The following is a 10,656-nucleotide window of genomic DNA, read 5'->3' on the forward strand; positions in this document are numbered from 1 at the left end:
GACTGAGGGTGCGTTCTGAGTGGACACTTGCAAACTGCACATCTCTTTAGCTAATTCTGAGTGTCTTTCAAACCAGTAACTTCGTCTTCCTGCGTAGAAGAGAAATATAAATCTTGCATGATAAAGACTTGTGATAGTTAATAATTTAGCTTTGAGATTGTGAAGCTACAGGGCTCTCTTCGCTTGTGATAAGAGTAATACTGCCATTTAGACATGTTGTAAAGTGCTCTAAATACAGTATCTCCTTTGGTCCTTACTGGAACCCTGCATAGTAGCCCTGCACATGTCCAGTTTATAGATGAGGAAATTGGCTTGCTTGTGCACACGTTCTCGGTAAGGGTCGGGGAGACTGTTCACATCAAAGCGTTCTCCTTCCCAAGCCCACTTCTCTCCGATGTGCGACCTTGCCTCCTGGTAGTTCCTGTGCAGGAGAGTGGTTTCTTTACATAACTGCTTCTTATTCCATGGTTTCTCACGACTTTGAATGATTCTGAATTTAGAGCTGATAGCTTAAAACTGGCTTTAATTCACTGTACATTTTATTTTTTCCCTTATTAGAACGCAAAGGATCATGGTCTGAGAGAAGAAATTCCAGTGTGGTTGGCAGACGATCCCTAGAAAGAACCACAAGCGGGGATGAAGCTTGTAGTCTTACCACCTTTCGGCCAGCAACCCTCACAGTGACAAACTTTTTTAAGCAGGTATTTTTGGTCACACACATCAGCACATCTGAGTGACACTGCCTGTGCCTGTCCCCTCCTTGAATTGTGGCTTCATAAAGGCTAAACAGACTATGTGACTGACTGAGTGCATCCAAAAGATTGAGAGTCAGATGAGAAAAGCAGGAATATGGATGATTGAGTCACATTGCAGTTATTGGTGTTAGAATTAATTGATGTTATTATATTTTTGTAAATATTTATCCATTTAGCTTAGATTATCAGATTTATTGGCATATTATTGGGCAGAATAGCTCCTAGTAAGTGTTTTAATTTCTTCTTCATTAGTGGTGAATTCATTCTTTTCATTTTTGACACTAGTAATTTGGTTTTCTTTTTTAAATTAAATTAACCGGTTGCTTATCTATTTGATTGCTTTTTCTTAAAACCATCTCCTAGTTTTATTTGATTTTTGATTTTTCAGAATTTCTAATTTGATGTTTCATTGTGGACTTTTAATTTGTTCTTTTTCTAGTTTTTGCAGTTGCATGCCCGATTCATTGTTCTGCTTTTTCTTGTTTTGTTGATGTAAGCATTTAGAGATATGAAATTTCCCCTAAGTACTGCTTTGACTGTATCTATAAATTTTGATTTGTTGTCTCATTGTTGTCATTCTCTTTAAGGAAATTATTGATTCTATGATTTGTTCTTTGACCCATTCATTCTTTAGGATTAACTTTGTTTCCAGTTAACTTTAACCTATCTTTCTATGCCCCTTTCTGGAAAGAAGGCATCTAATATTTCTGCCTTTCTGGATTTGATTGTGAGGTTTTTATACCTTAATACATGATAAATCTTGGTGAAGGTTCATGTGCTGCTGAGAAAAATGGTATATTCCTTTTATCTCCATTCAGTTTTCTCCAGAGGTCTCTTACATCTCTTTTCTAAAATTCTTTTTACCTCCTTAATTTTTTTCTTGTTTATTTTATTTATTAGAATTATCTAATTCTGAAAGGGGAAAGTTCAGGTCCTCTCACTAGTTTAGTTTTATTGTCTGTTTCCTGTTTAATGCATTTCTCCTTTAAAAACTTGGATGCTATACTATTTGGTGCACATATGTTTTGTGTGTTTTTGTAATAGCTTTTTATTTTTCCAAATACATGCAAAGCTAGTTTTCAACATTTATTCCCACAAAACAAATTTGTGGGTCCATTATTTGGTGCACATATGTTTTGTGTGTTTTTGTAATAGCTTTTTATTTTTCCAAATACATGCAAAGACAGTTTTCAACATTTACCCCCACAAAACAAATTTGTGGGTCCACAAAACAAATTTTCCTCTCTTTCTCTCTTTCTCTCTCCCCTACACAGCAAGCAACCCAATTTAGGCTAAACATGTGCAATTCTTCTAAACATAATTCCATATTCATCATGCTGTGGAAGAAAAATCAGATCCAAAGGGGGAAAAAAAGCAAACAAACAACAACAAAAGTTGAAAATACTATGCTTTGATCCACATTCAGTCTCTGTAGTTCATCTCTCTTGATGTGGATGGCTCTTTGCATCACAAGTCTATTGGAATTTGCACATATATTTTGTACTGATATAATTTCATTGTCTATGGTGCCTTTTAGCTAGATGCACTTTTATTCCTTATCTCTTTTAATTAGATCTATTTTTGCTTTTGTTTTGTCTGAGATCATAATTGCTATCCTGCTCTTTTTACTTCAGCTGAAGCATAATAGATTTTACTTGAATCCCTTATCTTTCCTCTGTGTGTCTCTCTGTTTCAAATATTCTCCTTGTAAATAACATATTATGGGATTCTGCTTTTTAATATCTGCTTCCATTTTATAGGTGAGTCCATCTCATTCGTATTCAGTTATGATTAGGAACTGTGGACTCCTTCCATTCCATTTTTGCCATCCATAGTTCTCTGTCATTCTCCTTCTTTCCTGGCTGCCCCCACCAACATTTTGCTCAGTTAAATCCTATTTTTAAAACTTAATTTCCCATTTTTTTCTTGAAGTCCATATTCCTTCCAAACTGGACAACGAGCTGTTCCCCAAGCTTGGTAGTCCATCCCCTGCTTTTGCCTGTTTGTATCAGTGATTTCTCAAGGCCTGGGATGAGTGCTGTCTCCATGTCTTGAGGATTTTTGTATTTCTTCCAGACTCAGCCCTGATGGCCTTTTCTGACACTCTCTAGTTCCCTCTTCACATCATCTGTTACTCATCTGCATATGTCATGTACCTGCTTTCTTGGAGAGTAACCGCTTGAAGTCAGGGATAGTGTAATTTTTGATTTTAGATATCTTGGTGCTTATTATCACAGCGCCCTCACATGTCATAGAAACTTAATCAGTTTTTAACGTTGAGTTTAGTGACTTTGAATCAGCTGCCTCGGTATAGTTACACCATTTACCCATGAGAGCAAATTTAAAAAGCCCTTATGAGAATCAAGGCAAGGCTGAAGATGAGAAGAATCCTCCACAGGGAGTATCACTGGCTTGACACTGACTTCCTTAGACACGCTGTTGTGGCTAGCAGGTGGAGCTGGATAAGGTTTAAAGAAAGGTGTTTCTGCCATTTACTATCTCAAGCTCTTACAGAAGTTTCACTGAAGACAGTGAAGATGCTGTAAGAATCTAGGAACCATTTTGACCAGGAGAGGGGAAAGGGAATGTGATTTAATCAGCACCTGTTGAGGAAACTAAGGCAGAACAACTCTTCCAGAGAGGTGAGTGAGCTAGTTCTGAAGCCTTGTTTGCATTCAGGCCTCCAGATACCTTGTGCCTCCAGGAACCAGCAGAGAATCATGGAAAATCTTGGTGCAGGGCCCAGACGTCTCTGGGCACAACCCTTGAGAAGATGGTACAAGATGACGAACAGTCTCTTATCCAGAGACGGTGCAAACAACTGTGGACCTAAGAAGGAGTTTGGCAAGAAAGCTTGGTGTGACTGTGTCAATAATATTTATTTGTGTCGCTGGGAAGATAAGAAAATAGAAAGGGGAAAGATTTGCCATCAATTATTTATTTTATTTAAAGTGCCTGAGGATAATGGAGCTGTTGGATTTGGCCTCTCATCCGTCCGTCTGACGGGAGGACGTGGAAGCGATACTAAGGAGATGAGATCAGGAAGATCAGCTCAGGGCAGAAGAAAAGTCTGGGGAAGCGACCCCACCGTGGCGTTGCTGGGAAGACTCCCCTTGGGGGCTTCTAGAGAGAAGATACCAGAGGGTGGTCTGGTTGGAAATATGTATGTAATAATGTCCAAGAGGACCCGGACTGTCTCTCTTACAAGAATGAGGTTGCAGAGGCAGCGAGAAGAAGGGAGAGGCCGCTGGTCATCCTTTAAAGCATCTTTCTGAACTTGCGCCAGATATATTCTCCTTCATGCCCAATGGCTACTGACTTCCCCCAACAAATTACTCTGGGTTGTGTGTATAGATGATGAAGGTCACCTTCTGGAGGACAGGGCCCGTTTGATTTTTTTCCCTGTTTCCCTGATGCTGAGCCTGGTACTTAGTGTGTAGTTGGTGCTTACTAAATTGTCCAATAGGAGGTGGTATGGAGTCTCTGTCAGTGGAAGAAGTATCTGCCATCATAAAATTAAGATTCTTCAAAGAATATCAGGCGCCACAAATAAACAGAAAAAGAAATAAATGGAGTTAATTCATAATCATACTTCTGTTGATTTAGGAGATATTTCACTGACAGTTATGGAACATGGGAAATCAGAATTTTTCTTCCCTTATTTTTATATTCCCTATAAAACATTTGATTTCTGTTTTCAAAACAGGAAGGAGATCGCTTAAGTGATGAGGATCTCTATAAGTTTCTTGCTGATATGAGAAGGCCATCTTCTGTCTTACGGCGATTAAGACCCATTACAGGTATGTGTTGGTTTTAAAGGAACAGTATTATAAGCGTTTTTGTTTTGTTTCCTTAGACGTTAAAATGACCATTTTATTTAGTCATTTCTCCTGATTTCACAGATATGCCCTATAATTCCTCGCCTTCATCTCATTAATCTTTTAAAATATATGGCTTGAACACAAGTCTATTGGGAAACTAATTATTTATATGCTGATAGAGTTTCATACAATGTCTAAAAATAGATTTTTCCCACACACACAGGAGAAAGTAATAATTTTTCAATAAGTGCTTGTAGTAACTAACGACTATGAACATGTTAATAATAATAGGATTGACTTGAGTTCTCCATTTCAAAATACAATTGTGCTTATTCCTTCCAAAGTTAATGTCAACATATCTTCTTAGGAAGCACTTTTAAGAGTCTCTTGTCAGTGTGGGATTTATCGTCAAATTTTTGAAACACAGAATACCTTCCTCTATAGCTCTGAGGACTAACTATATAGTTTATAAACTCATATCTTCATTATCTTCTTATCTTTCCCAGTTATTAATAAATTCTTTGCAGATACTAATTACTTAGCAAATGGTTGTTAAATAGTTATTGAATTTTTCAGTGACATGGTTGATTTTGAATTTGTTTGTGTCATGAAGCAGAAAAATTAAATGAAAAGAATTAGACTGTTATTCATTTTATTCCTTATAGAGGCTCTCCAGGTTTCAAGATAAGAAATAATACACATTCAGATCACTCCTTTAACATAAGCAAGTTTAAATATAGATTAATTATAGATTCTATTTGAATATAGAATTCAAATAAAATTTATTTTCTTTTGGTTGTTGTAATCATTTTTTAATCTGCAGCTCAACTGAAGATTGACATTTCACCTGCACCAGAGAATCCCCATTACTGCCTAACCCCTGAATTGCTGCAAGTCAAACTCTACCCTGACAGTAGAGTTAGACCTACTAGGGAAATCCTGGAATTTCCTGCCAGGGATGTGTATGTCCCGAACACTACTTACAGGTAAGAGCTTTTCATCTGACGTGCAAGGAAAGAAAATTAAAAATTAGCTACTTGAAGACCTGAATGTAGAACTTAGTTGAAGGAGGAACCAAAGATACGCAGATTCATAGTGCAAAGAAACTGAGCTACCCCCTCATCTAGCCTTCTGCCCAGAACCCTTTAGCAGTAATGAAATAAATCGCCTTGATAAAATTGTAATATTAGATGTGGACATTGAGAAGTCAGCAATTTATGAAATTTTTAAACGCCTATTGCCAAGATAATTCCAGAATGTATTTTTTAATCCATTTCAGTCTTTAAAAATGTCCTAAACCACTTTCAGATATTTAACCTAAAGATATTGTTTTATGTTGAAATTCATTTCCTTGTGTTCAATCTTTACCAGATAAGTCAAATATTTTTGTACTATCCTATCTGTAATAACTCTTCATATATTGAAAGACCATACAATCGTTCTGCCAATTTTCCTTTGCCGGTGAAATGACTGTAGCATCTTAACCTTTCTTCATGAGCCTTTTTTAACCATATTATTGTCTTTTATCTCTTCTTTGAAACCGATTATCAATTCTCCTATCACCTCTTGGTAAAAGTTGTAGAGTTTTTGAGTTAGAAAGCACAGAGATCCTCTCATCCACTTTCCTTTAGATGAACTTAATTGTGCCCCCCAGTTATTAGTTAAGTTCAACAGATGTTTAATCAGCAGTGTAAAACAGAAACCCCACTCGTCTGGAGCATTCAGCCAGTCATTGATCCCTGTTTGCAGACATTCTGCATGATTTTAGCAGGTCAATATCATATCTGTTTGGGATTAAATTATCAGTTTGTTACCCAACAGGTTGCACATATCTGAGTGTGCTTTTCTGTTAACTTCAGCGTTCCACGGATGAACAGAAATTATTACTGTTGTTGTTAGTAATTATAAATGTTGGGTCAGAGGGTATAGGGAACGAGGGCCAACCTCTGAGTCAAGATATCTTCAGTCTGTGACCTACCTCATGCTCCTTCAGGTTCTCAGTGCCAGGGCCAACTCTGTAAGACTAGAATATTGCCAAAGACTTGGGCCAGATTGCATCAAAACAGGGAGTTTCCCCTGCTGAAATCCCATATCTAGACCAAATTAACGATGTTAAATTGTACTATCACTAACAGTACTATGTAGTTTTGTAAATATAATATAGCCATAATTCCTTAATTTTATATTCAGGTAACACTGACCTTTGCTTTTGGTCTTAGCACTGTCAAGGTCAGTTGGAAGCTGGCCGTTGCCATCCATACATGCTCCTGCTTTTTATGTGGAGTCTTTAAAAGTGATATTAATTTTAGTTTCCCATGACACCTTGAATCCTATTTACTATTCACACTCTCAGTCTGCTTTTCAATTGAAACTCCTCAAAGATTCCATTCAGCTTTTATTTACTGGAAAAGTTTGGACATTTAAAAAATGCTTTTGAGAAACACTGACATTTTCCTTAATGTTAAGAATAATATTAACAATTAGGACAGAATAGTAACTAAAGTTTTCAAATGAATAGTTTCAAAATTTCAGTTACCAATGATGACAGAAGAATGCAAAGGGAAATAGGTTGGCTTTTAAATAAATAATATGTCTTATGATTTATGATTTTATTTTAATTCATTTTGACTATATAAAACATGGATTATTTAGTCTACTGAAGTTCTGCTCTCTTGTTACTGATTAAAAAACAAGTAGTCATTTGATTATAATTTTTGCTAATATTAGATGTTAAAACATTTAAGTAATGTGTCTTGGAATAAAAATAACATTCAAATTTGTAAGCATATAGAATAGAAGAATAAAAGTAAATTCTGTCCCATTGCTAGAAAATATATGTAGTAAGATATCTTTTTTACATTAATATGGGAGTGGACATGTTATTGATAATTCCTTTACTTTCCCAGATTGTCGTTTCATACCGTGTTACTGTGGTACTCAGAGTGCCAAAAACATCCAACAGGAATGATGACATGCTTAGAAATGATAAATGGAAAGGTAGATGAATGAGGCCATTTATCAATAACATTCCACTCTCATGGGGCATGAGTCATATTGGTCATAGAATCTGTGTCTGAGTGGGACACCCATGGGATTCTGGGTCTTGCCTTCACTGAACAGTTGGAAAGATCCATATAGCAAAATGGTTGCAGTGTTTTTTTTATTTTTATTTTCATTTGTTTGATATATGTGATATGAGTACATAGCTTAAAGAACATAACTTGTAGGATCAAGAACTTGAAGTACTATTATACGTCATCCAGTACTGTATTATTAAAGGTCTACATAATTCTGTGAATAAACCGTTAAGCTTTAGGAGTAGAATTATGGAAGTTTAACATGTGACCAGGCCTTGAAAGGTCATCTAGACTATCCCACTATATTCAGTAATGATCGCCTCTAAATTGTCCTGCTAATTGTAGAATCTGACACTCATCCCAACCATTAAGTACTGACTGCAGTAGAGGAGCCAAAAAAATTTTAGGTTCATTAACAATGTTGCAGAAAGGCTCTTTCCCATGAGTGAGCAATTTTTTTCTCCAGAGAATAGCAGCCCCATCTATGCTCATCAATAAGATTAAGCATATTTCTTTTAAACATTTATTGAACATGAGCCCACGCTATAGATTTTAATAGTTTTCATCAGGGCAAATTGGTTTTAGCTTAAAAGTGTGCTTAACCATATTCCTTCTTATATTTTGTGCCTCCTTATAGAAAATTCTCCTGTAAAATGCTCATAATCTGTTAACAAACCTTACCATTGATAAATTGTGGTATGTGATGTGAAGGTTATTAACTTTCATATTTTATGGAGATGATCGTGCTTCTACGTGAGTAATATGTTACCAGAGAGAGCTATTGAAGCAAGGAGAATACATTATTTTGTTCCAGAAAGAGATTAATTAGTTTCTAGATGAAGGGTGTCCTCGAGGAAATGCACAAAGTTTGGCAAATGGAAGTAGTAGCCTTTTTACCCCACTGCTGCATTTTTCATAAAATAGGTCATGTTCTTACTCAAATACAAGTTGATGAGGAAGGGAGGTCAAAGGACAGGGACAAAACAATGGATTTCATTGGTGGTCATAGTTATAGGCAGCACCTGGCACCCAACAGGTGGTTAATAATTGCTTACTGATTGTCAGGGGCAGAATCCATTCTAACTTTGTAGCATCTAAAAATGTACCATTCAGAGCCACCACACTCTCTATTCAAGCTGAACAGAATCAACAGCATGAAGAGAAATACTCTGCTTTTATAATGTTGCAGGTGGAGCTTGGGAAAAGAGATTCGGGAAACGTTAAGTCACAGAAACAATTAGTGAATTCATTGATGAGTAATTCTGCAATAAAATAGCTCACTTTGTACAAAATTTTAAGGTTTTCAAAGTGCTTTAGAAATGCTATCGCACATTGTCATCATAACCTTATAAAAGGAGAGAAAATTAAGAATGGATCGGGCAAGTGACTTAGGGTCAGTGAATCAATAATCCTTTATTAAGCACCGGCTGTGTGCCAGGTACTATTCTAAGTACTGAGGATACAAAAAGAGGCAAAGGACAGTATCTGCTCTCAAAGAACTTCAAATATAGTGGGAGACGACAAGAAGAACACAAGATGAGTAGGGGAAGGCTTCCTTCTCTTAGCAGGTGAATGTTAGTGGGAGCTTGAAGGAACCCAAGGAGTCAGGGAGGCATGGAAGTACCCAGAGCCAAGAAATGGAGTATGCAGGAGGCCAGAGGAAGACTGGAAAGGGAGCAGGAGGCTTGGTTAGGAAAGGCTGCCACACAGCATTTTAGATTGGATTCTGGGGGCAGTAGGGAGCCACTGGAGTTGACTGAGTAAGGGGTGACATGGTCATAAGTGCACTTAAAAAAATTCATTTTGTGGCTGAATGAAGGGGAGAGCCTTGAGCCCGCCCCCCTCCCCCAGCAGCCACTGCAGTGATCCAGTCATGAGAAGAAGAGGTTCTGCCTCAGGATGGGACAAGGAGCCAATTGTGAATCTCCAAGCCTTGGTCACTCTGGGATCTGGGGCAGGAGACAGGGGAAAGGGAAGAATCCACAATGACGCCTCAATCCTAAGCTTGAGGGGCTGGGAGGATGGGGTGCCATAGAAAGGTAGGAGGGGGGAAGGGCTGGGGGGGGGATCGTGGGGTCAGTTTTGAACATGGAGTTTAAGCACGTGTATCTAGCTCAAGGTGTCTGAAGACCAGGTGGAGAAGGGAGATTAGTTAGTGTCTGAAGTTAGGTTGGAATTCAGGTCTTCCTGACAGGTGGTCCCACACTCAGACTCTTATCCTTTTGGTTTTTTGGGAGATATTGGTAGTATCTATAATAAATCAATAAATCACTAAATTAATTAGCGAATTAATAAATCTGTATGTTATTTTAAATTTGAAGAGACAGCATAAGTATTGAAAAGAAGGCTTTTTCTTTGCTTCTTAAAAAGCAATTTGCTGCAAAATGCTTTTATTTTTATGGATCTATTCAAGCAAAACTGGCCTCCTGGTAAATGGTGATAAAATAAAAGCCCTATTGCCTCAAAAACTCCCTGGACTCCTGGTTACATAATGATAAAAGAAAAACTCTAAAAATTATTTCAGTAAACATTTGGGTCTTTAGTTTGCAAAGCCCTTGGAAAGCTCAGCTCACTCCCTGACAATTGGCTTCTTTTCCATTCTTGCTTATAGTTGAGCGACCTTTGGGGCCTCAGTGTTTGCACCCCCTGGACATGGGCTTAGAGGATTCACTCTCCTAGCCTTGTTTATCTTTGGGCTAAAGTTCCCAGAGAGAGCAAAGGTAAAGAGTGTTACCAGGCCCGCCCCTTTTAGTGAAGGGGGCCACGTTCAGTGCTTAAGAGATATTCTTTAGACATGCCGTAGTCATTTTAGACAGAGACACTTTATTTATTGAATTGCAAAACATACACAGGCCCTTCAGACTTATTGCTTCAGTTCAAAGCCATTTATTGTTTCTTCCTCCGAATTTTAATTGTCCTTTTTTTTACTTGGAAATTTCCAGCATCATCATGAATTGACGCGTTTTAGGGGACTGAGATCCCTGTTCCACTCATCTTTTAGTG

The 10,656-nt window shown here is 37.5% G+C and overlaps 1 protein-coding gene across 6 annotated transcripts in view; it reads left to right on the forward strand.

The window, feature by feature from the left end:
• DOCK7 (dedicator of cytokinesis 7) overlaps positions 1-10,656 on the forward strand; it is a 150,827-nt gene that overhangs the window by 53,872 nt on the left and 86,299 nt on the right. For all 6 annotated transcript variants that reach the window (XM_031968991.1, XM_031968986.1, XM_031968987.1 and 3 more), the window contains exons 12-14: positions 559-701; positions 4,462-4,555; positions 5,400-5,562. In XM_031968991.1, the coding sequence (XP_031824851.1) occupies positions 559-701; positions 4,462-4,555; positions 5,400-5,562 (400 nt within the window). The remainder of the gene's footprint in view (positions 1-558; positions 702-4,461; positions 4,556-5,399; positions 5,563-10,656) is intronic.

The sequence above is a fragment of the Sarcophilus harrisii genome, chromosome 4 (assembly GCF_902635505.1).
Source record: "Sarcophilus harrisii chromosome 4, mSarHar1.11, whole genome shotgun sequence".
Classification (NCBI taxonomy): Eukaryota; Metazoa; Chordata; class Mammalia; order Dasyuromorphia; family Dasyuridae; genus Sarcophilus; species Sarcophilus harrisii.